The sequence below is a fragment of the Rutidosis leptorrhynchoides genome, chromosome 5, assembly GCF_046630445.1.
Source record: "Rutidosis leptorrhynchoides isolate AG116_Rl617_1_P2 chromosome 5, CSIRO_AGI_Rlap_v1, whole genome shotgun sequence".
In the NCBI taxonomy this organism is placed as follows: domain Eukaryota; kingdom Viridiplantae; phylum Streptophyta; class Magnoliopsida; order Asterales; family Asteraceae; genus Rutidosis; species Rutidosis leptorrhynchoides.
This window is the reverse complement of record NC_092337.1, coordinates 456,548,325-456,575,616: the sequence shown is the minus strand read 5'-3', so window position 1 is coordinate 456,575,616 and position 27,292 is coordinate 456,548,325. Positions and strand designations below refer to the sequence as shown.

Below are 27,292 nucleotides of genomic sequence, written 5' to 3'. Positions count from 1 at the left end.
AAACTGTCCTTGGAACGATTTCAGAATTACCAACTTTATACTATTGCACGATCGGGTACACTGCCCGTTAGTGTGTAGTAATCTTTAAACCGGCATTTTTCAAGATAAATTATATACTAGATTTCACACATCAAGTTTTTGGCGCCGCTGCCGGGGACAGTTGTGTCGAAAATTAAGATTGTTATCTAATTGTTCTTAGTTTAGTTTAGTTATAGTTTATTATTTCTTTTCATTTATTCTCAGTTGAATTGGTGCGTTTAATCAGTTGTTAGTTGTGATTTCTCAGATAACATGTAGTGCATGCCACATACGCGTTCTTCTAATTCTCCGATTCTTCAATCGTTTTACGAACCCGAAATAGAGTTATTCAGAGCGTTAAGCCAAGAGCAACAGTCTACAATGGATTCATCTTTTTCTTTAAGTGCTAATATAATTAATTTGGGTTAACAACATTAATTGAGATCGTTAACTTAAAGGTTTCAAAACAACACTTACATGTAACGACTAACGAAGACTTAACGACTCCATTAGAATGTATATACATGTTGTGTTTTGATATGTATTCTTACACTTTTGAAAGACTTCAAGATACATATCAAAGTACTTCTACTTAACAAAAATGCTTACAATTACATCCTCGTTCAGTTTCATCAATAATTCTACTCGTATGCACCCGTATTCATATTCGTACAATACACAGCTTTTAGATGTATGTACTATTGGTATATACACTCCAATGATTAGCTCTTAGCAGCCCATGTGAGTCACGTAACACATGTGGGAACCATCATTTGGCAACTAGCATGAAATATCTCATAAAATTACAAAAATATTAGTAATCATTCATGACTTATTTACATGAAAACAAAATTACATATCCTTTATATCTAATTCATATACCAACGACCAAAAACACTTACAAACACTTTCATTCTTCAATTTTCTTCATTTAATTGATCTCTCTCAAGTTCCATCTTCAAGTTCTAAGTGTTTTTCATAAATTCCATAAGTATAGTTTCATAAAAAACAAGAATACTTTCAAGTTTGCAAGTCTACTTCCAAGCTTTCTAATCCATTCCAAGTAATCATCTAAGATCAAGGAACCTTTGTAATTTACAGTAGGTTATCTTTATAATTCAAGGTAATATTCATATTCAAACTTTGATTCAATTTCTACAACTATAACAATCTTATTTCGAGTGAAAATCTTACTTGAACTGTTTTCGTGTCATGATTCCGCTTCAAGAACTTTCAAGCCATCCAAGGATCCTTTGAAGCTAGATCCATTTTTCTCATTTCCAGTAGTTTTATCTAGAAAACTTGAGGTAGTAATAATGTTCATAACATCATTCGATTCATACATATAAAGCTATCTTATTCGAAGGTTTAAACTTGTAATCACTAGAACATAGTTTAGTTAATTCTAAACTTGTTCGCAAACAAAAGTTAATCCTTCTAACTTGACTTTTAAAATAAACTAAACACATGTTCTATATCTATATGATATGCTAATTTAATGATTTAAAACCTGGAAACATGATGAACACCATAAAATCGGATATACGCCGTCGTAGTGAAATCGGGGGCTGTTTTGGTTTGGATAATTAAAAACTATTATAAACTTTGATTTAAAAGTTGTTCTTCTGGAAAAATGATTTTTCATATGAACATGAAACTATATCCAAAAATCTTGGTTAAACTCAAAGTGAAAGTATGTTTTTCAAAATGGTCATCAAGATGTCGTTCTTTCGACGGAAATGACTACCTCTTTAGTAATTGACATGTAACTTAAATTTCCGACTATAAACCTATACTTTTCTGTTTGTATTCTTAAATTAAAGTTCAATATGAAACCATAGCAATTTGATTCACTCAAAACGGATTTAAAATGAAGAAGTTATGGGTAAAACAAGATTGGATATTTTTGATCTTTTTAGCTACGGGAAATGTTTAACAAATCTATACAAATCATATCCTAGCTAACTTATATTGTATTATAAATGTATTCTAATATATTATGTAATCTTAGGATACCATAGACACGTATGCAAATGTTTTGACATATCATATCGACCCATGTATATATATTATTTGGAACAACCATAGACACTCTATATGCAGTAATGTTGGAGTTAGCTATACAGGGTTGAGGTTGATTCCAAAAATATATATACTTTGAGTTGTGATCTAGCCTGAGACGTGTATACACTGGGTCGTGGATTGATTCAAGATAATATATATCGATTTATTTCTGTACATCTAACTGTGAACAACTAGTTGTAGGTTACTAACGAGGACAGCTGACTTAATACACTCAAATCTTTAAAACATAATAAAAATGGTTGTAATTATATTTTGATCATACTTTGATATATATGTACATATTTGTATAGGTTCGTGAATCGATCCGTGGCCAAGTCTTATTTTCGAGGAAGGAAATATCTGTGAAAGTGAGTTATAGTCCCACTTTTAAAATCTAATATTTTTGGGATGAGAATACATGTAGGTTTTATAAATGATTTACAAAATAGACACAAGTACGTGAAACTATATTCTATGGTTGAATTATCGAAATCGAATATGCCCCTTTTTATTAAGTCTGGTAATCGAAGAATTAGGGAACAGACACCCTAATTGACGCGAATCCTAAAGATAGATCTATTGGGCCTAACAAACCCCATCCAAAGTACCGGATGCTTTAGTACTTCGAAATTTATATCATATCCGAAGGGTGTCCCGGAATGATGGGGATATTCTTATATATGCATCTTGTTAATGTCGGTTACCAGATGTTCACCATATGAATGATTTTTATCTCTATGTATGGGATGTGTATTGAAATATGAAATCTTGTGGTCTATTGTTACGATTTGATATATATATGTTAAACCTATAACTCACCAACATTTTTGTTGACATTTAAAGCATGTTTATTCTCAGGTGAATACTAAGAGCTTCCGCTGTTGCATACTAAAATAAGGACAAGATTTGGAGTCCATGTTTGTATGATATTGTGTAAAAACTGCATTCAAGAAACATATGTCGATGTAATATATTTCTATTGTAAACCATTATGTAATGGTCGTGTGTAAACAGTATATTTTAGATTATCATTATTTGATAATCTACGTAATGTTTTTAAAACCTTTATTGATAAAATAAAGGTTATGGTTGTTTTAAAAATGAATGCAGTCTTTGAAAAATGTCTCATATAGAGGTCAAAACCTCGCAACGAAATCAATTAATATGGAATGTTTATAATCAATATGAACGGGACATTTCAGATCCCGCAAAGGTAACGACTATTAAGAACCTTCCACCTTCCACCTTCCACCGAAGTTAAGGGTGTTCGGAGTTTTCTCGGGCACGCCGGTTTTTACCGGCGGTTCGTCAAGGATTTTTTTCAAAATTGCTAACCCGATGAATAAACTCCTCGAAAAAGACACACCGTGGAATTTCTCCGAAGAGTGCCAAAAGGCATTAGAACTTCTTAAGGAGAAACTGATCAATGCACCCATCATAATTGCTTCGAATTGGTCCATTCCATTCGAGCTTATGTGTGATGCATCCGACTTTGCTGTTGGCTCTGTTTTGGGCCAAAGGGTTGAGAAACATTTTCAACCCATTTATTATGCAAGCAAGACCTTGCAAGGAGCGCAATTGAATTATACTACCACTGAAAAGGAGCTCCTTGCGGTGGTCTTTTCGTTTGATAAGTTTCGGTCCTACTTAGTCTTATCTAAGACTATAGTCTTTACGGACCATTCTGCTCTAAAGTACCTTTTCGCCAAATCGGATGCTAAACCTCGACTGCTTAGATGGATCTTGCTTTTGCAAGAATTTGATATTGAGATCCGGGATAAAAAGGGTGTCGAGAACTTAGCGGCCGATCACCTTTCATGTCTTGAGAATCCCTCCCGTGAGGTTCTCGTTGAGACTACTATTCATGATGATTTTCTCGATGAATATCTCATGAAGGTGGAGGAGTGTGAAGATCCTTGGTTCGTTGATTTTGCTAATTACTTGGTTGAGGGGTTCTTAGAAAAAGGTTAGTCACATCATAAATGTAAGAAATTCTTTAGTGACCTTAAGTATTATTTTTGGGAGGACCCTTATCTCTTTAGGCGGTGTTCCGATGGAATGATCCGTCGATGTGTTTCCGGAGACGAATGCGAGTGTATTCTTGTCCAATGTCATCATGGACCGACGGGTGGGCATTATAATCCCCAAGTTACGGGGCGAAAAGTATTTGAGGCCAGTTTTTATTGGCCTACTATCTTCAAGGATGCCCACCGAATATGTCAATCATTCGATGCTTGTCAACGGGCAGGCCAAATCACCCAACGAGATGAGATGCCTCAAAATGTCATCCAAGTTTGTGAGGTTTTCAATATTTGGGGGATTGACTTGATGGGCCCATTCCCGAAATCCAATAATAAGCTCTACATTCTTGTTGCCATCGATTATGTTTCGAAATGGGTCGAATCGCAAGCTTTGCCCACTAATGATGCACGGGTTGTAGTTTCGTTCCTTAAACAACTCTTTTCTCGTTTTGGTGCCCCAAAAGCTTTAATTAGCGATCGGGGAACTCACTTTTGTAATGCCCAACTTGAAAAAGTGTTGAAACGATATGGGGTGACCCATAAAGTTTCTACATCTTACCATCCTCAAACCAATGGGTAAGTCGAAAACACCAACTAAGCTTTAAAGAGGATTCTTGAAAAGATAATTGGTTCTAATCCTAAGGAGTGGTCGTTTAAGCTTGATGATGCCTTATGGGCATTTAGAACGGCATATAAAACGCCAAATGGAACCACTCCTTTTCGGTTACTTTATGGTAAAGCGTGTCATCTCCCGGTGGAGATTGAACACAAAGCTTTTTGGGCTCTCAAAACGAGTAATCTTGATCTTAAGGAGGCGGGTCGCCTTCGTTTGAGCTAATTAAATGAGTTAGAAGAGTTAAGGCTCGATGCTTATGAAAACTCGTTGATTAGTAAGGAGAGGACAAATAAGTGGCACGATAGTCGTTTAAAAGATCCTAAAGAATTTAAGGAAGGGGATCGTGTGCTTCTTTTCAATTCACTGTTTCGTTTGTTTCCCGGAAAGTTAAAGTCTAAGTGGTCGGGACCATTTATTGTTCGTAAGGTTTATCCCCATGGGGCGGTTGATTTGTTTAACTCAAATGGGGAAGAGTTTAAAGTGAACGGTCATCGGATCAAACATTATGTCGATGGACCGCAAGAGGTGGAGGATGAGGTTAAACTCATCTTTACCTCTAACGACGCGTGATAATCTTGGTGATAATCTTTGTTGTAAAGTTTGTATAATATTTTCTTTTTGTAGTTTTGTATATTTCGTGCTTGAATAGGTGCAATATGATCATTGCCCAAATGCGGAGTTGCAGGAAATTGAGTTTTTGTTTGAGAAACTTAAAATTTAAAAAGGAAAAATCGCCTGTTTTAAGCCGCGGCGCGGCTGCAGAGCCCGCGGCGCGGGTTAACACTATAATTGCAGGTCGAGGGTTTTCAAAAATTCAGGGGTTTTTGGTGTTTTAAGCCGCGGCGCGGATATAGGGACCGCGGCGCGGTCCGCATCTGTTGGGAATTCCAAATTCATTTTTTTTTATAAAAGGAAATGGGTCAAACCCGACCCAAGGGTTATACCCGACGGGAATTTAGGTTATTTAGGGTTATTTGCTGTTTGAAAAACACACTTCTCCTCTCATACTCAAGCACGAATTTCAAATCTCTCAAACCCAAATCTTTAATCTTCAATTTTTTCTTAAATTCCTTTATCAAATCTCTAATCCATGGCACCTAAGGTCCGATTTTAACTTTCTTTATCTTGTTCTTGCCTAATTACATGCTTATTTGATGATTAAATTCGGATTAGGTTGAGAATTAGTGTGGGGTTGTTGATTTTGGTCTTGAATGCTTAAATTTATCATGAGTCTTTGTTGAATGTGATTAGTATGTATGAAATTCATAATCGTTTTTTTGTTTTTGATGCATATCTTTGATTCTAGGGTTCATGGTTTATTTGATTTCGAATTAGAGATAAGTAATTGGGGAAAATTAGTTATGGGTCTTGTTAATTATGGTTTGACTTGAATGAAAAGTGTGGGGTGTGTCAATTTGGCCGAGTCATTAGGGTTCTAGTCTTAATTGAATGGTTTTCTTAGAATTAATTTGCTTTTATATGATATAGATGCCATGATATTGATGTTATGATGACTTTGTGCTAGCTTGTTTGTTGAATTTTGGATTGAACTGCTAAATTTGGAGTTAAAATTATCTTTCCACTTAATGTGAATTGCATCAAACATCTTAAGTGTGTGTTGAGTTGTTACTAATTATGGATAATTGTTCAAGTACTTGGAAAAGATGATTTGTTATGGGTGATACTTTGTGATCTTGATGTTGGTCATAATTGATTAATGTTTGTGGAAGTTTGTTGACCAAGGTTGACTTATGCTTGAAATGTGGATTGTTTTGAATATGAGTAGAGACTAATCTTTAATGCTAATGGCAATGTTTGCTTTTGTGTTTTGTTTGTTTGGTGTTTGTTAATACAGAAACAAAGAATCTCAAATGCTCAAAGGGAGGAAGAAAGATTTTTGGAAATTCAAACCAATCCTGAAAATTGGTTACAAGCGTTAAGGGATGATGAAGAGTATGCCAGAAGGTTTGGATATATTAGAAGGCGTCTCATCACCAGTAATTGGTATTTAGACTGGGCCCTGCTAGAACAAGCGGGAAGACATTTGAGAACTCATCTCCAAGAGGTGCTTACATGCGTAAAACAACCGGGGAACCATTTCATTCACGCATAGGAGCAGGCGTTTTTGTGTACGGATGTTATTTATGACGAGTTGGTGTGGGAATTCTTTTCCACGTTAAATTTTAATCCTCATCGTGCGGTTTCGGATGTGAGTTTCTTACAGTTTCGTTTAGGAGGAATGGATCGGGAAATGAGTAGGTTTGATCTTTGTCGGGCATTAAATTTGTACCCCGAAATGGATGATTTCATTTTAGGACAGTATTTGAGAGAAACTAAATTTTATGGTGTAACGACCCGTCAAAATCGCTATTGACGCAGCACGTTAATCATTGATTCCACAGTGAGGTTTTGACCTCTATATGATACGTTTTGATAAAATATTGTATTCATTAAAATAAGTGACTTTCTAAACATAGAAAGTTATAAACATGTGGGCGAGTGCTTAGGTATAAGCAAAACCCCAAAATACATAAGTCTTTAATTTACATGTTGACTTCACAGTCCAATTATTTATTACACAACGCAGTTTTATTTTGAATGCAATAAACTTTGTACAAAGCATGAGAGACTCCATGCAGACAACAAGCACATCACAGCGGAAGCATTCTAAGGACCTGAGAATAAAACATGCTAAAAAGTCAACACGAATGTTGGTGAGTTATAGGTTTAATTGCTCGAGTCATAAACATACATAAAGATAGACCACAAGATTTCATCAAAAGTTTATCAATAGATTCTACGTAACAGAGCACCCTGGTAACTAAACTTAACGCTATAGTGATAATTACCCCATTCGTTTTAATACACGCAAACCAACGTGTCTTAAACTCAAATAACATACGTCCGTTAAAAGGCTAGCGCTCTAGCTCGGACGGGGATGTCAAGCCCTATGGATCCATATACAATTATTCGCGCCCACCAGTCCATATCCTATGTACTGGCAGCTACTAGTTACCAAAGCTAAGGGATTTTCGGTTTAACTCAGTGTAGAATTTTGTATGTACTTGTGTCTTATTGCGTTTAAAATAAATTGCATGTATTCTCAGCCCAAAAATATTTAAAGTATTTAAAAAGGGAGACTATAACTCACTGTTCAATATTGAGACTCAATATTGTAGGCAAATTGCGTAGACGTAATGATGGTAGACGACTGAATGGTTGGCCTTGGATTCAAGAACAATACCCCGAACAATACCCAATACTTCCTTAGCTTAAAGCGGTTTGAAACCCGAATTAAAAACACCCTTGTATATACCTTATTATTATTAAACTTAAATTTAAAATTATAATTATAATATAAATATAAATATTGATTAAAGAAAAAATATGTAAATATTACGTTGAGTAAACTGGCCTTTTATAGGCATGTTTCCTGATTTTGGTCCCCATGCGATCGCATGGGTTTTCAGTGCTTTTGCCATGCGATCGCATGGTCGCCTGAACCCCTTTTGTTTGCTAGTTTGTCGACATCAAATAGTGTACTGTAGCAAATAGTGTTACTGTAGCAAATAGTGTTTACTGTAGCAAATCACTGCAGCAAAGTCGTTTTCACTGTAGCACTGTAGCAAAAATACTGTTTCATTGTAGCAAATAGTGTTTTACTGTAGCAAATAGTGTTTTACTGTAGCAAAGTAATTTTTACTGTAGCAAATAGGGTTTTACTGTAGGAAAGTCGTTTTTACTTGTACATATATATATACATACATATAATTGTTCATGAATCGTCGAGAGTAGTCAAAGGTAATTGTATATATGAAACAGTTCTAAAATTTTGAGACTCAATCTAACAGACTTTGTTTAACGTGTTAAAATAATAAATCGTATAGAGAATTGGTTTAAATAAGTCAAAAATTTTCGGGTCATCACACTACCTCCCCGTTAAAGAAAATTTTGTCTCGAAATTTTGAGTAGTACCTGTTTCATGAGCGATATCAGTGAACAAATGTGGATACTTTTGCTTCATTTGATCTTCACGTTCCCAAGTAAACTCGGGTCCTCGTCTTGCGTTCCAACGAACCCTAACTATCGGTATTTTGCTTTGTTTTAATTGTTTGACCTCACGGTCCATGATTTCAACAGGTTCTTCGACAAAATGGAGTTTATCATTAATTCGTATTTCGTCAAGAGGAATTACGACATCCTCTTCAGCTAAACATTTCTTCAAATTTGACACGTGAAATGTGTCGTGAACACTACTAAGTTCTTGCGGTAGCTTTAATCGATAAGCAACTGCTCCAATTCTTTCGGTGATTTCAAAGGGTCCTACGTACCTAGGACTTAACTTTCCTCGTTTACCGAATCGTACTACGCCTTTCCAGGGTGACACTTTCAACATGACTTTGTCGCCCACTTGAAATTCTAGCGGTTTTCTTCTTACATCAGCATAACTCTTTTGGCGACTCATGGCCGTTTTCAATCGCTGTTATATTTGAATGATCTTTTCGGTGGTTTCATGAATAATTTCTGGTCCAGTAAGTTGTCTTTCTCCTACTTCACTCCAACAGATAGGAGATCTGCACTTTCTACCGTAAAGTGCTTCAAATGGCGCTGTGTTGATGCTCGTATGATAGCTGTTATTGTATGAAAATTCTGCCAACGGTAAGTGTCGATCCCAACTAGTTCCAAAGTCAATCACGCATGCCCGTAACATGTCTTCCAATGTTTGTATTGTTCTTTCACTTTGACCATCTGTCTGTGGGTGATAAGCGGTGCTCATATCTAATCGAGTTCCCAATGCTTTTTGTAATGATTGCCAAAAACGTGATGTGAATCGGGTGTCGCGATCAGATATGATGGAGATGGGTACACCATGCCTGGAAACTACTTCCTTTAAATATAGGCGTGCTAATTTCTCCATACTGTCTGTCTCCTTTATTGGTAGGAAGTGAGCTGATTTAGTTAGACGATCAACTATCACCCAAATAGTATCATGACTACTTGCAGTCCTTGGCAATTTCGTAATGAAATCCATGGTTATTCTTTCCCATTTCCACTGCGGAATTTCTGGTTGTTGCAGTAATCCTGACGGCTTTTGGTGCTCAGCTTTAACCTTTGCACACGTCAAACATTTGCTTACATAAGTAGCAATTTCTGTCTTCATATTAGGCCACCAATAAAACTTCTTGAGATCGTGGTACATTTTCCCATTTTCTGGGTGAATTGAGTACCTCGTTTTGTGTGCTTCATCCAGTACTAGTTGCCTTAGATTACCATGTTTTGGTACCCATATCCTATCAGCAAAATACAGGGTTCCATCGGCTTTTACTTCAAGCTGTTTTTCTAACCCTCTGCTCATTTTGCCTTTTTCATTTTCTTCTTTTAAAGCCTCTAACTGTGTTGCTTGAATTTGCTTTGTGAGATCAGTACGAATTGTAATATTCAAAGCTCGGACCCTAAGAGGTTTTACTCTTTCTTTTCGACTTAGGGCATCAGCTACAACATTAGCCTTTCCGGGGTGGTAACGGATTTCACAATCGTAATCGTTTAACAACTCTACCCAGCGACGTTGCCTCATATTGAGTTGTTTTTGATCAAAAATATGCTAAAGACTCTTATGGTCAGTGTACACTGTACACTTGGTGCCATGTAGGTAGTGTCTCCATATTTTGAGTGCAAAAACTACTGCTCCAAGTTCCAAATCGTGCGTCGTATAGTTCTTTTCATGAATTTTTAGTTGTCGTGAGGCATATGCGATAACTTTTGTGCGTTACATTAATACACATCCTAAACCTTGGCGCGAAGCGTCACAATAGATCACGAAATCATCATTTCCTTCCGGTAATGACAAAATGGGTGCAGACGTTAACTTCTTCTTTAATAACTGGAATGAGGATTCCTGTTCCGTGGACCAATCATACTTCTTTCCCTTTTGAGTCAATGCAGTTAAGGGTTTGGCGATTCTAGAGAAATCTTGAATGAATCTTCGGTAGTAACCAGCATGACCTAAGAATTGGCGAATTTGTGTTGGAGTCTTCGGGGTTTCCCATTTACTAATGGCTTCGATCTTGGCGGGGTCAACTTTAATTCCATGTTTACTGACAACATGGCCCAAAAATTGTACTTCTTGTAACCAGAAATCACACTTCGAAAATTTTGCGTACAATTCTTCTTTCTTGAGTATCTCCAGTACCAGTCTTAAGTGTTGCTCATGTTCTTCCTTGTTCTTCGAGTAAATCAATATGTCGTCGATAAAAACAATGACAAATTTGTCTAAATACGGTCTACAGATGCGATTCATTAGATCCAAGAATACTGCTGGAGCATTAGTTAATCCAAAAGGCATGACTAGAAACTCATAGTGACCGTAACGGGTTCTGAACGCGGTTTTAGGAACATATTCTTCCTTCACTCTCAGCTGATGATATCCGGAGTGTAGATCAATCTTAGAATAAACACTTGATCCTTGCAATTGATCAAACAAATCATTAATCCTCGGTAATGGGTACCGATTCTTGATCGTTAATTTGTTTAATTCTCGGTAATCTATGCACATTCTCATAGATCCATCCTTCTTCTTGACGAACAGAATAGGAGCACCCCAAGGTGAAAAACTGGGATGAATAAATCCACGATCCGATAATTCTTGCAACTGGTCTTGTAATTCTTGCATTTCTGAAGGTGCAAGTCTATATGGGGATCGGGCAGCTACTAGTTACCAAAGCTAAGGGATTTTCGGTTTAACTCAGTGTAGAATTTTGTATGTACTTGTGTCTTATTGCGTTTAAAATAAATTGCATGTATTCTCAGCCCAAAAATATTTAAAGTATTTAAAAATGGAGACTATAACTCACTGTTCAATATTGAGACTCAATATTGTAGGCAAATTGCGTAGACGTAATGATGGTAGACGACTGTATGGTTGGCCTTGGATTCAAGAACAATACCCCGAACAATACCCAATACTTCCTTAGCTTAAAGCGGTTTGAAACCCGAATTAAAAACACCCTTGTATATACCTTATTATTATTAAACTTAAATTTAAAATTATAATTATAATATAAATATAAATATAAATATTGATTAAAGAAAAAATATGTAAATATTACGTTGAGTAAACTGGCCTTTTATAGGCATGTTTCCTGATTTTGGTCCCCATGCGATCGCATGGGTTTTCAGTGCTTTTGCCATGCGATCGCATGGCCGCCTGAACCCCTTTTGTTTGCTAGTTTGTCGACATCAAATAGTGTACTGTAGCAAATAGTGTTTTACTATAGCAAAGTAATTTTTTACTGTAGCAAATAGTGTTTTACTGTAGCAAATCATTGCAGCAAAGTCGTTTCACTGTAGCACTGTAGCAAAATACGGTTTCAATGTAGCAAATAGTGTTTTACTGTAGCAAATAGTGTTTTACTGTAGCAAAGTAATTTTTACTGTAGCAAATAGGGTTTTACTGTAGGAAAGTCGTTTTTACTTGTACATATATATATACATACATATAATTGTTCATGAATAGTCGAGAGTAGTCAAAGGTAATTGTATATATGAAACAGTTCTAAAATTTTGAGACTCAATCTAACAGACTTTGTTTAACGTGTTAAAATAATAAATCGTATAGAGAATTGGTTTAAATAAGTCAAAAATTTTCGGGTCATCACATATGGTGCCGAGTTCTTTAATGCACGGCAAAATTGGTATCAACTGAGTGGGAAGAATCCGTTTGTGTCTAGTGAATCAAAGGGGTCGGAAATTCTTGACAAAGATGCAAGATTGATTCAGAGGTTGTTGGGTTGCACATTTTGTGCACTAGTGAATGGGTATGACAAGGTGACGAATCATGATTTGTGATCCATTTATATGATTAAGCATGGACAGTTTGCTGATTTGGCAAATTTGGTAGGTGAATATTTGCGTAAGCATGCGATGGAGAAACAAAAGGCAAAACCACTTTTGGGTGGTCATTATGTTACTAAAATTGCTCGGTTTTTCAATATTAACCTCACGCGTTGTACACCGGCTCATGATTCAATGAAACCATTTGGAGTTCAATTTTATATTAATGCACAAATTTTGATGTGGAACTCGAATCGGTCTATGTTAGTTGAATATGTTGAATCGTCTCAACGAGGGGGAGCGAGTGGTAGTGGTGCGCGACATGATGATGATGAGAATGTCGCAGCTCGCATCCACGAGTGTTTTGGTTCCGAGTCAGAGGAGCCTTATGGTTCGGGTAGTGGTCAGCCTTGGGGTGTTTCAGAGACAGTTTGGAATGATTTGGTTTCGAGGGTTGATAATGTTCAAATCGGTGTGTCAGATAGATTTAATGATTTTCGGGAAGAACAAAGGTCGCATAATGACCGTATGTGGGAAAGTCAGCAGTGGGTCGATGAGAGGTCGGCCGAGTCCTTACATGACCAGCAATGGATTGCTTATGGGAACGATTGGAAAAGGCACAATGCTCGTCTTTTCTACTTCAACCCGGATCATTATTATGGTACTACTGCTCAGACACCCGTGTATTATTGTAGTCCAGTTCGGCCACGAGTGCAGGCCCCGATTTATAGTGAGCAGGAAAGGTTGGAAGATGCGTATCAGAGGTTTCAGCAGCAGTATCCGTACGACAATTGGCCTTATGATGGTTTTCAGTGAGGAGGGCCTGCGAGCTCGATGATCATGTTGTATTTTGTTTGCAAACATTTTATTTGGTTCTGTACTTGGATAATTATTTACTTTAATTATGTACTGTAGACTTATTCGAGGACAAGGCGTTTCGGTACCGGGTGGTGCCACCTTGTCCCGTTTTATGTAGTTTCTTTTATGTTTGTTAGGTTTGTTGGTGAAACGATTTTCAAGTCTGGCATTAAGTTCAGCAAAACCGCATGAGTGATGATATTGGTGTAAGGATCGGGAATGGACGATGTTCTTATGCTGGCAGTCAGTTCAGCACCATCTGTTACTGTCATTCCACGATCAGTGGTTAACTCGATAAGTTTTTTACCCTTTCGATTTTAATCTATTTTTGATCTCAAGTAATGGGGACATTACTCGATCTCAAGTGTGGGGTGGGGATGTAAAATCTCTCGGGTTGGTTGTTAATGAAATCATCATCATATTAGTTTTGATATTAAAAGACTTGACATTTCACTGGTTTTGTTCGTAAAAAAAATTGAAAAATTTAGGGGAAAATAAAAAAATGAGAAAAGTTAGAGAAAAAGAAAGAAAAAAATGGAAAACCAATTGAAAATTCGGCCAAAACCCTTGTTTATGATATGGCTTGGTAATGTATGGTATATTTCGTAATTTCAAAGAAGCCAAAATTGTTTCACATGTTCATTACCATTGGACATGAAATCCTACGAGTTCGGGGAACTCAATAGTAGGTCACCTGTACCCTAACGGGTGTAAACCGTGAGAGAGCGGTGATTGCATAGCATGATTGTGACCGAATCACATGCCAGATCAAAAACTTTTGGTTACTTGGTATAGAAGACTTTCGAAACTATACCATTTTATTATTACATCATTTAATGGTGTGATACTGTGGGAAGAGGAGCCTTAAGCTTCATCAGTGTTGTCCTTTTTAGGAACAATAGCTACGTGCTTGTGTTTGCTTAGACAACACAACCCATAGCCAAAAGATATGGCAACCAAAGGTTTTTGGGATTTAAACCGAGTGTCAATTAAAATAGATTGGCACTCTCGAGTGAGTCAGATCCACTCATTAAGGAAGTAAAGTCTTTCGACCGTTTCACTTGGTACTATACCTCTTAAGCTGTACCATTTCATTACCCATCATTTCACGATGAGGTACTGTTAGAGGTGAAAGTCTTGAACTTTCAAAACATGTTCATTATTTTGAATGTGAAATCCTACATGAACATAAAAATTCATACGTAGGTCATCTGCACCAAGGCGGGTGTCAACCGTATGAACGGTGATTGGTCGTGTGGTCGAAACTGGGCCATGCGCTAGATCGAAAACTTTAATAGGGCGATCCTCATTGTTTCTCCTAACAAGGATAATGTTGCACCCGACCACTTTATTTAACCACACAGGATGTATCTATTCCATCCTTAAGGGATTCAAGTCTCCTGAACGACACACTTACTGATTTATTTCAGAAGTTATAGTCCAGACCAGTTGTAGGGTGACGAAAAATCTTGAAAAGTCATTGCTAAAATCGACTGGAAATCCACCAGGCCTCAACATCAAACAGGAAAACTGGTAGTCAAAGCTTATTTTAATGAGGGAGATTTGCTAGCCAAATGGGAAGCGCACCATGATACGCAAAATGTTAGTGATTGATCAGATTCCCAGTGGATAACCTCTGGAAAGGTAATATATCAGCTTTTAAGCCTGATGAACCTCAATCTTTATGGTTGACTTAACGGATTAGATGATTACCTCATGATTATCGATGATATTCGGACGTAATGTGTATCCTCCTAAGCACATTATTTTCTTACCGACATCTCACGATGTTAGGTACTGTGGGAGGCATTGGCTTGACCAATCGCGGGGTAGCCCGTACGGTTCTTTGGTTCGAGTGTTTCACCTTCTCGGCTCATGGCTTCCACTTGTATCCCTTGTTTCATATATTTGATGACATTATCAGGTTCGAGATCTTCTACATTTATTTGAATTACATATTTGGTACACTTGTTTAAATTGCCATTATTGTGCCGATACTTTATTTGGGGATGTTGGAGAATTTGGGGATTACAAGTGGAAGTCACATTGTTGGTTTGTTCTCTTTAAACCGTACCCACGCTAGTTGCTCATTTGGTTATTGTTCGTTGATTCTACTATCACTTATGAAGACGTTATCATTTAGTAGATGATTATTTTCGAGTCGGATTTTCTTGAGGACAAGCAAGACTCTAGTGTGGGGTGATTTGATATTGCACATTTCTCATATATTTATCATGGCAATATCCTTCATTTTTAGTCCATTTGGATACGGTTTTGGTCTTTATTCGCGATAATTGAGAAGATTATGATTCGAGAGCCGGGAAGATCTTTTATACGCCTTTTTGATCATTTTGAGGTATGTTCCATGTTATTTTATCAGCGGTGCCTTAATATGATGAAGCAATGAGGTTTTAGGCATTTTTATGGTGTAAAATGATGATGAATCTGTGCAAGTACTAAGCCGCGGCGCGGCCAGAAGGCCCGCGGCATGGGTTATGCCTAATTTTGAGGGTCGAGCATTGTGAAAAAGGTTGGATTCTGGCTACGTTTTAAGCCGCGGCACGGCTGGAGGGCCCACGGCGCGGGTCAAAGCTAATTTTGGAGTTCGAGCATATTGATAGATTATGGAGTGCTGGCTAGTGTTAAGCCGCAGCGCAGCCCGAAGGCCCGCGGCGCGGGTCATTACTGTTGTCGATTTTGGGAGCTATAAATAAGGAATTAAACCCTAACTTTTTATCACTTTTTATCCTGACGAATTCCAGCAACTTTGGGGCGATTTTTAGTGATTTTTGGGGAATCCCAACATCATCTAATCAACTCAATCATTCCAGAAACACGTTTTGATTCGTCAATTGTTCAAGATCAAGATTTCAACTAGGTTTAATTCTTATCAACCATAATGAATTATCTTAATTGTTTGTTTTTGATTTCTATTGTTGCCATGGTTATTGGCTAAGTTATTTAATGTTTGTCTAGACTTATAAACCTATGTGTTGGATGCTACTTATCAGTTATTCGTTTAATTTATGATGTTTTGATGTTTGAATTAAAGAACGATTCTTATTAAAGCTAGACTTTTCGATTCAATTGGTTGTGTACTTGTTTGATAGGACGAGAGTTCATTAATTTAGTACATAAATTTACAATTGGTTTGTCTTAATTGATTGTTTGCTTACTCGGAGACGAGAGTAAATTGAATTCAAAAGGCTAGACGAAATAGGGGTGAATTATACGCAACGAGAGTTGGTGTGATTGTGATTCGAGTCTTCATCTTAGTCGAAATATTCGGTCACACTTAGGAGGTCTTAGGCTACGGGGAATTCCATGCCGTGTAATCTTAATTGAAGTGTGTGCGCTGGGGAATTCCAGGTAAAACGACTAGATAATTCACATAAGTTAGATAATAGCTTGGGCTTAATCTAAATGCATCCAATACTAGGTGTAAAAGGTCTAGACAAGCATTCGTTCTCCTATTTGTTTACAACTATCTTATTTTTACTTGATTGTTTGCTTTAAAGCTTAAATCTTAAAATACCAAAAATATTGTTCTTTCTTGTTATCAATTAAAGTTATCTTTGATTTGGCTAATCGTTAAATAGCCACCAAGACTATTATCTCGTAATTTCCATTTTCGTAGATTAATTTAGTTTATTTTTATTAGTTGCAATCTTAATTCTCACGTTAAACTGTCCTTGGAACGATTTCGGAATTACCAACTTTATACTATTGCACGATCGGGTACACTGCCCGTTAGTGTGTAGTAATCTTTAAACCGGCATTTTCCAAGATAAATTATATACTAGATTTCACACATCACTTCTTCACGAAAACTACATATAACTTCATTCCACAACTAAGGGAATTTTGCAGCTTCTGTTCTATTATTAGGTTTAACCTATTTGTGTGGAGAATAAGAATGTCATTTCTCTCTTAGGATAGAAAAATACAAGTACCTCAACAAAATGCTTAGAAAAAGAAAATCCCTTCTTCTTAATTCTATCAATGGGCACCAAATTGGCATTAAATGCACCGGGTATTGATTGGAAACGTGACCTTAGCATGACCAAAGTTCGTATCGGTGAAAGAAAAAAAAATTTAACCATTAGGTAAACAAACATAATGTCAATTGGGAAATTTTGATGGTACCCTAATTAATATGACACGTACAAATTTATTAGGGTTGGATGGGACCATCCCGCAATTGGGACATGCGGAACCCCCAAACACCATTCTCTTTCCTGACGCAGTGAAGCTTTTTGCAGGTTCACTCATCGTCCCACTGTTCCCACATGCGGCACCCCTCATTTTTTAACCATTCCGCTGTTGCCACATGCGAAATTACTTGCTTCACAAAAAAACGTATTGAACATACGGGTACGATAAAGACAATTGGCATACATACGGTTCCGCCAAAAAATTCCAAAATATAAAATTAAAGGAACGCTGTAGCAATATTTCATCATATATCCTTGATTACAACATTCTATCAACTCTTTTCTTTAACCAGGTTTGTTACTTAAGATTTAGTTAACACTTATTCATGTTATACTTAAATTTTAGTTTTTAACACAAGTATTGATTAAATCAGTTAATGTTTACTCCTCGAAAAAAAATTAGGTTTTATATTGGGTACTCAAAATCAGATTTCTTAGTTTTTTCATGTTACCCAAATTATAATCGATGCTTTCTGTAAATTGGTTAATTTCTTTTCATCGATTGATTCTTATTTCGTACGATTCATCACAAACAGCCGCCATAGCTCTTGACGGGTGATTTTTAGCGTAATCAGGTAAAAAGGTTTGATTTAACACTGAACTCGTCTTATTCCTTTTACATTTTGAAATCCAATTAAAGTTAGCTTCTTTATTATTAAGGTCTAGTGTACCTGTTAATGAATCATTCAAAGTGAAAGTATGAATTTCGTAATCGATGTACGTTCATCAATCCTCCTGAATATCGTTTTGATTGTAGGTTATTCAAATCGATGTACGATTTTTCTGAATCGTAGATGTCATACTCCCTCGAATAAATGTTTGGATCGTAGATGACACATATCTGGTATGTTGTTTACTCTTTAAATTTTGGTTATAAATCAACAATTTTGAGGCATTGGATATCAAGATTACGGTTTGATAGAGCTGGCTTTTTTTTTATCTTTCTTGATATACCAAATGAGAATTTCGAAAAAAACAAAATCTATGATAGTACGCCAATAACATAACGACCACTTGAACAATTGCAATTTGTACCATCATTTTTCTTTGGCGGTAGGTTGTTAACACCGTTGTAAGCCCTCATTTTTATTACAAATAAATGTTTATTAATTGCATGCATTTGTGTATATTGTTGAATTCAATTTGTTCTACTTTTCATCGAATTGCAATCTTATTTATTTGATGTTTTTAATGCCTTCTTTATTTCATTGAAAGGTGTTTTGGCTCGTCACACATTGTGCTTCTCTTACCATCTCTACACGTTGAAAGCGTTTGTGCAGCTTTCAAGACTTACAACAGCATTGGCGTAACTATACCACGATCTATGACTGATTTTTTGCAGCTTTTGTTCAGTGTAAATGACTAATTTGCAACCACCTATATGCTGTGTAATTATGTTTCGAGCATGGCCTGGAATAACACCCCTGGTTTGGCTTAAAAACATTATTAACGCTGATTTAGCGTTATTCATTTGCGACTCGAGCATTGTCTAGAATACTAGGCTTTGCTTGGCTAGAAAACAGGATATAAGCAGCCTACATTTAAGGCGTATAATAACAATTTACTTGGCACATACAATTGTGCAACATGCTGTTTATGGAGTATAAAGTCAGTCGTTATTGTGTCAATCACGAGCAACCATAGAAGATATGCCCAGAAAGCCACACTTAATACACTCAAAGTTTTATTGATGTTTCTCTTAGTTGTGTTATCATGTGGGAGTTGAATATTCTTAATACACTCAACTTAATTACGATTATTCGATTTAACCAGGTTTGTCGTTAACTTTTACATTCAATTTTGTTTGATTATATATTATCAATTTTTATTTGATGGAACCACGTGTTTGTTTGATTGATGAAACCACATTTAATACGCTCAAGTTTTATTGATGTTTCTCTTAGAGGTGTTATCACGTGGGAGTTGAATATTCTAAATTTATAGCTTAGTTTTATGAAGAAACTTTGAGTGTATTAATATAAGGTTTAGTATGTTCTTAACCTTTGAGTGTAGCAATATGATATCTATCTATGCATCTTTGTTTATTATTCTGCAATTGATGGCATATAGGCTATCGGTTAAGGGAGTATCCATTTGCAGTACATGGATACAATTTTTATGATAATAATTCAACTCTGAATTTGTGGTATATATTTTATCATTGTGGTGACATCTTTTTTTAGAATGTAGTTTACAACAATACAACATTCATGATGAATATATACTATTGTAGTGATAATGATGAGTTTAGATTGTTGTTGTTCAACTAAACCGTGAAATCACTGGTCATTTGATTAGTAAAATATTGGTTAAGGATATAATGTACTTTTAAATAACATATTGAATATAGAATAAAATATTAGTTGAGGATATATTATATCTTATTTTTGTATATTTTAACGGTATTAAGATTAGAATTTTTTATCCCATACGTGTGGATTAATTTAATAATAAAAGAATTTATATCAATTATGATCTAAATTTAGAATTAGTATTTAAGAAGTCATGTGTATATATATCTGATTTGAAAATGTCAAAAATTTAATTTTGATTTTTTAATCAAATTTCATTTATAAAACTAAAGGTTAGAAGTCATTCGAACTTTAATATAATAAAGAACACGGTTGTGTTCGATTGACTTTTAATTGAATAATTGAATCATTTTTCAAATAATTGCGTTTGTTAGTGATCGTGAATGAAGCAAAAAATTTATATTAAACAATTCAAAGTTAAAATTGTCAATTAACAATTAATCACCTTTAGTTTCTTTTAATACATTTCTCAATATATATACAAAAATAATTATCAGACAAATACATTCTTTAATTTGTTTAAATAAATTGTGAAGATAGTAATTTTACATCAATCATATTGCTTATTCAAAATAATTATTAAATAAATTATTATCATTCACGATCGAGGTTCAATCAATATCTTTGAATTATTTAGATTATAAATCGTTCATATCACATAAATCATAAATCGCTTAATTATTACGATTATGTTTTATCAAAACTAACTAGTAACATGAAACAATGGTTGACGTTTACTTTTGCTTAAGGAACCATTTAATTAATCCATGACATCAAACTATATTGGAGATTGTGTAATGTAATAGATTGAAGCAACTTGAATATATACTTGATACTCAGAAGATAAAATACGAAAGTCAACGATTACGTAACATCGAATATTCCAATCTTTTAATGTTTTTTTCGATTAGGAATTTGTAAAACATTGAAATTGCCGGCAATCTTAATTGTTTTATAGTTCAACCATAATTTACTTGTAACCAGGTAGTGACAAGTCGCCGGTTGTTGATGCTCAAATATTATATGAACAATAAATATGTTTGTTAAATTTATTTACATTAAACTTCATCAATAAAGTTAACATAGTAAAATAGTAATGTTTCAAGAGAAAATATATAGCTCCAAGCCTCCAAGGATCGATCTAGTGGAGATAATAATGTTGGTAGTGATAACTTTAAGAACGCTAATATAAATTATGCCAGTGTTGATCAGAGACGAAGCTATGTTTAAAGCAATGAGGCACGTGTCACTAGTGATTTTATCAATCTAGTCTTAGGTAGTATAACCAAATGTAATACTTCCTGGTATTAAGAACACGGATAATGGTGACACCTACGTGGAGTGAAATAAGTGCACTTTTTGGGGCAAGTCAGTGACTGGACCATGGCAGAGAAAGGAGAGTTGTAATGGAGGGCTTTTGTAAGGGCGTTTGTGGGTGATGTGATAAAATTTGATTGGTATTTGAGGTGTAAATAAATTAAAGTTGGAGAGATAAAATATCTGGAACCAATCATGGACTGCCACCTCATTGTCACGCTCTCTCTCCTCTCCGTGATTTGCCGACATACGCCCTTAGACAAACGCCCACAAACGCTCAATTCCGAACTTTTGTGAGGCGTTTGTCTTGTACACCTCATGAGCATTTGGGGCTATGCAGCCCCATTATCTATGGGTCTAAGTGGATTATGGGCGTGCTTATCAACCTCAAGGCCAAACTGTTCAAATCCTAATTCTATTTTCATTATTATCACTTATTTTCCTTAATTCTCTATACTTTATCCCTATTTACTTAATGGGCCACATTATTATTTGATAATTACCTCAAATTAGTTACTTATTTTCTCCCTCCTTTTTCGCTTTTTTACTGAATGGGCCAAATTATTATTTGATAATTAACTTTTACCATGATAGTGTTATTACTTTTTCTATTTAAAAAAAAATTCTTAATTTTCTAATCGTATAGTAATGACCATTTTATTTAGAGCATAATTTATGACTTTAATGCTTTTTACCAAATAGTATAGTAATAGTATCAGTATATTGTTGTAGTATTAGTCATTAATCTATTATCATTGTATAGTTTAATTTTGAATTTTTGATATTTATCTTGTGCATCCAGTGACAAATTTCTGACTTCGACGCTAGTCTTGATCACGATAATGTCGTTAGTACTTATTACCGTTTTTAGTATCATTGAAACTTAGTATTTTATATATGAAATATATACAAAAGTCTACTCTTAATTTATTGAACATCACTCATAATTTTAACCTGACGACGTACATATTTTAAATATTTTAATATTACTATTACTATTATCATGATAATCATTAAGAAAATAAAAAAGGGACAACCTGTAGAATCCACTATATTTAAGAGGCTCCTCTCTTGTTCTTCAAACTCAGAGAGTCTCATGTTCTTTAAAATTGCATGCCCAAGTATATACATCATGGCAAGAAGGTATATCACATGCATGATATCCTTGATAATAAAAATATATGATCACCACATTCATTAATTAGCTTCATTTTACTTAATAATATTACAGTAATTACGTAGTAATATTAATTTGATTTCAGAGTTGCAGTAGTCACAGGAGGAAACAAAGGAATCGGACTTGAAATATGTCGTCAATTGGCCTCAAACGACATTGTAGTCATACTGACGGCAAGAAATGAGAGTCGCGGTATTGCAGCTATCGAAAATCTGCATGCTTCAGGCGTTGTCAATGTCGTTTTTCATCAGCTCGATGTTAAAGACCCGACGAGTATTGCAAAATTGGCCAAATTCGTTGAATCTCAATTCCAGAAACTTGATATCTTGGTATATATATTATTATACAAATATACAATGCAATTGTTTTAGCTAGTCATATATATGTACAGATGACAATATATATGTTTATTCATCCGCGGTTTACACGAATTATCACCAGTGGCGGATCTAGGATTGATTGTCGCTGGTGTCACTGGTTAAAATCTCAAAAAAAAATTCTACTAGTTGTCTTATTTCAATGGTGTCACTCAAAAAAGTATACACTATCCAGTAGTGTCACTAATTAAAAATCTAAAAAAAGTTCCACTACATTGCGTATTTCAGTGGTATCCCGTACAATCACTCAGGCTATAGTAAATCCGCCCATGATTATCACTCTCATGTTGTTCATTAAATCGGTGAAAGGCCATCAGAGGGTCAATTTAGAATACAACTTTAACCGCATATGATCAAGGGCGATTCTACTTGCTACCCTACGGGCTACGGGTCCCGTGACCACTAAACTTAATGATAGACTCCATATGTTTATAGAATTCATGGTATTTTAATTTGTAGGTAAAATAGCCACTACATTGAATTTTTTTTTTTACAAAAATACCACTCAAATTGTATAAGATACAATTGAGTTTCGATCTTAGAAATACCACTACATAAATTTGTTTATTTCGTTAATAAACATGCACTCAAATCAGTATAAAACACAAGACAAAATATGATAAATTATAACTTGTTCCATTTGAATTTATCGTCGCCGTTAAAAAACATACACTTACATTTAGTGACGATTGTAAATAGAGTCAAGTGGGGTCAAAAGACCCCACTAACTATACGAGACAATCAAATTGAAATGAATGCGGTGCTGTACTTGTCCAGGTAAATAATGCAGGAGAAACCGGAATGATCATACAACATGATGAATTTAGAGCCTTCAAGGATGGAAATGGATATGTAAGCACATATATTACCATTACCACAAATTTTAATAAAACCTATGAAAATAACACATATGTTTATGCACCATATACCATGCATGGGTGTCACTCACCGGAGAATTTTTTGTATTTGTGTGGGGTTCAAAAATGACTCCACTTCTTTGAAATTTCGTTTAAATAATTTACTCTTTAAATTTTATAAAAGGCTACTAAATTAATTATGACATTTCATATATTTTTATTACAATTTATGATTTATTGGAGGTATAAACAACCATTAAATTACTTTTCAAATTTAATTAACATTGAAATAATTATTTAGGAGCACGTTGAATTTCATCATGGATTTGCCATTAATGTCACTAAACTTTTTGACGGTTACTATAAACTTCACTAAATACACAGTTATTTTCTATTTTGGAAGACCGTTATATCAATTCCACATGCAAAAAAAAAAAAAAAAAAAAAAAAAAAAAAAAAAACATTCAATGGCACCGGTTCAATATGACATGTACCACAATGAATATTCTTAATTTTTCTAAAACATATTGTATATGATATCGATTTAGTGACATTTGTTATTCGATTAAACTCGGTTTTGTACGTTTTTTGTTTATAGCTGCACGTCAATGACCAAGATGCCCATCTTTTCACTGAGATTATGAAACATCCTTATGATTTGGGTGAAGAATGCATAAAGACTAATTACTATGGAACAAAAGCAGTAACTGAAGCATTTCTTCCGCTTCTCCAGCTTTCTAAGTCGCCGAGAATTGTGAACGTTTCATCGAACTATGGACAAGTACACGTAAGTTATCCACGTACGCTTACTGATCACTCAAAAATTAATTAGAATATTTCATCATAAAAATTGCCACAAAAGGTTAAAAAAACTGCCTCAAAAAGTTTAAAATCCCAACTAACAGAAGTATGAGAATGTGTGACACACATAGATGTGCTAAGACCATTTTTAACCATAATAGGGAAAAGTGGCGTGTTGAAGGTGGGGTCTTTGACGGGTGTGCTGGTAAATTGAGAAATAATTGGGTGACATATTGAATGGCGTGTTGGTTAATGTGTTAAAATATGATTTTAAGTTGAGTGAAATAATTAATAAAATTTAAAAAATAAAAACAAATTCTATCAATCAAAATTCAGCACACCATTTTTCTTCCCCGTTCTCCAAGCACACATGCAGGATAAATGTGGGTGAGCACACCACTCTTATACAAATGTGGGAGGCGAAGAGGCGTGTTGAGTTTAAATTGGGTGAGCACGCCACCGTTAATCAAGGCTTAAGAAAAGCGTTAAGTGCCACAGTACGCAAGCTAATTAAAGATAAATTATTAATCATTTCTATCTCTTATAAAATAAATGTTTTATTTTTTCTTTTTTGCGAAAAGATAATAACTTTATATAAACAAAAACGATTTCATCAAACAAATGAAGACCAATAACCCATACCAGCACACAAGGCCCAAAACAAATCGAACAACTAACCACCAAACATAACCAATTGGATAGCTGAAATAGACGATATTTTTGAAAGAGTAGTACGGAGTATTATAGAATAATAAAATGCACACTCATTAGTTTTAATATACAATATGATAAACTTTTATGTAACTAAACCAACTCCTTTGAACTACAACTTGTTGCATATTAGTGGATCCCCAATGAGAAGGTGAAAGCGGAACTTCAAGATACGGAAAACCTAACAGAAGAAAAGATTGATGAGATCATACAACGGTTTTTGAGGGACTTCAAGAGTAACAAGTTATCGGAGAACGGTTGGCCCTTGACGTGCATTGCTTATAAGATTTCAAAAGCGGCGGTTAATGGCTATACAAGGCTTTTGGCAAGAAAGTTTCGTAACATTCTTATCAATAGTGTTCATCCAGGTTATGTAATAACCGATATGACGTCTCGCACAGGATTCATGACCACTGAAGAAGGTGCAAAAGCCCCCCTGATGCTTGCTTTGTTGCCTGATGGTGGTCCTTCTGGGTTCCACTTCGATGAAATGAAGGTAGCCTCAATTTGATTGGAAATGAAGTTGGTCTACATATTACACATGCATGTGGAGTTACGAGTCTATGTTTGCTTTTAATAAATCCTGAATTTGTGAGTGTATTTTATCATGTATTTGTAACTGCATTTGATTTGATTATATATGTTTTGCTTTATGATAATCTTAAAAGAGTAAATAAAGTGTTTTCTTAGTATTTGAAATTCATTTGATTATATAATTTGCACAAAATGTCCTACAAAATAAAAGATAAAACAAAGTGAACAAGTGGATGAAACTGATGTTTAAATTATGAAATTTTCTAATGAGAGTTCTAAGGGCTGTTTTTAAGGTATTCAGACACGTATCAAACAGTTGCACATTGACAATAATCTGAAACTGGCTTTGAGAAGGTCGGTTGTACCAGCAAATTCTGACTATGTACTAAACCCGGCCTTGGTAAGACCGGGTTTAGGTACTTTTCTGACAATAATCTGAAACTGGTTTAGAGAAGGTAGGTTTTCAAGAAACCTTAATTTTTTGAAACCCTAATGAATATGCATATATATAGACTACCACCGATTTCTATTTATACACATATCATATCTTTTACTCATTTGTAACTTGTTAATTTGAAATGTCTTATCGTGATGCTAATTTGAGGGCACCACAAGTTATCGAATTTCATTTCCAAATCGTACTGTACATTGTCGAAAGTACCGAATGTATGAGTTTATTGGCTTAGCTTGTCTTATAAATCACAACCTCCACGTTTTTCCTGGACGTGTTCGAAAGTTCTATAACCGTTTCGGATATACAAGCCGAGCTAATGTCAACAAGACATTTGAGGCTTGATTCGCATATTTATTTCTATTGCGAAAGTTCCCCACTACTATACATACCCTTCACAAAATCACCAAAGATATCAACTTCACTTATAATTTTATTCTTTGGGTTTAGAACTTTACCTTTACATTTGATGGGTTTATGGGGTTCGTGAATGCGCATCATCAGCATCTGAATTGCCATCTTGATAACAGCTCGCCCGAACTTCTTTCTAGATAGACACTTCTTCTTGAATTTCCTTTATTATGTGTTTCTGTCTCTTGTTATTTTCGAAGGACTTCTATGGCCAAATGCATTTTCGCAGAAAGAATCCCTCTTATTTTTGCTCTTTCCTTTCTGTAAGTTTGTTTTGAATAAAGCACTGCACAAGGTCTACATTCAGGATCGGGGGATTATCACCTAAATGCCTATTTTTTCTAACCTTTTTACTCAGAACCCATAAAAAAAAGTTGATAATTTGCCCGCGCAAGGCGCAAGATGCCTCTTTGCGACCTTGCTCCCCGGTGGACAAGGACGCAAGGTGCCTCTTGTGACCTTGCTCCCCGAGGACGCAAGGTGCCTCTTGCTCCTGCCTGCATGTCATAATAAATGTTTTATTTCAGGCATTTCATCAAACACCTTACGTTCGCCTTACATATTATATTTTTTTTCTTGATCGTCTTTCGTGATGAATTCATATACATACATGGATGGCCAGAATCAAAATCCTGTGAGAACCTTATAGTGCATTCATTCCAATCCATGTGTAGGCAACTAAAGGTGTGATATGAAATCATAACCGAATCTGCAAGAAGGTTT

At 35.2% G+C, this 27,292-nt stretch overlaps 1 protein-coding gene across 1 annotated transcript; it reads left to right on the top strand.

Annotated features, from left to right (window-relative positions):
• The first annotated feature begins 15,553 nt into the window (after positions 1–15,553).
• Positions 15,554–25,684, top strand: LOC139850200 ((+)-neomenthol dehydrogenase-like). The gene is made up of 5 exons (XM_071839786.1): positions 15,554–15,599; positions 22,521–22,756; positions 23,582–23,656; positions 24,260–24,448; positions 25,307–25,684. Exons 1-5 carry the CDS (start codon positions 15,554–15,556, stop codon positions 25,682–25,684), a joined length of 924 nt encoding a protein of 307 aa, XP_071695887.1.
• The last annotated feature ends 1,608 nt before the right edge of the window (positions 25,685–27,292 follow it).

What these genes read in the sequence shown, in the direction of transcription:
- LOC139850200 (XM_071839786.1), top strand. Translation starts at nt 15,554, where the DNA reads ATGATTATTTTCGAGTCGGATTTTCTTGAGGACAAGCAAGACTCTA. An exon ending in TGAGGACAAGCAAGACTCTA is followed by an intron (nt 15,600 to 22,520) that starts GTGTGGGGTGAT and finishes TCAGAGTTGCAG; the next exon opens with TAGTCACAGGAGGAAACAAA. An exon ending in TCCAGAAACTTGATATCTTG is followed by an intron (nt 22,757 to 23,581) that starts GTATATATATTA and finishes GTACTTGTCCAG; the next exon opens with GTAAATAATGCAGGAGAAAC.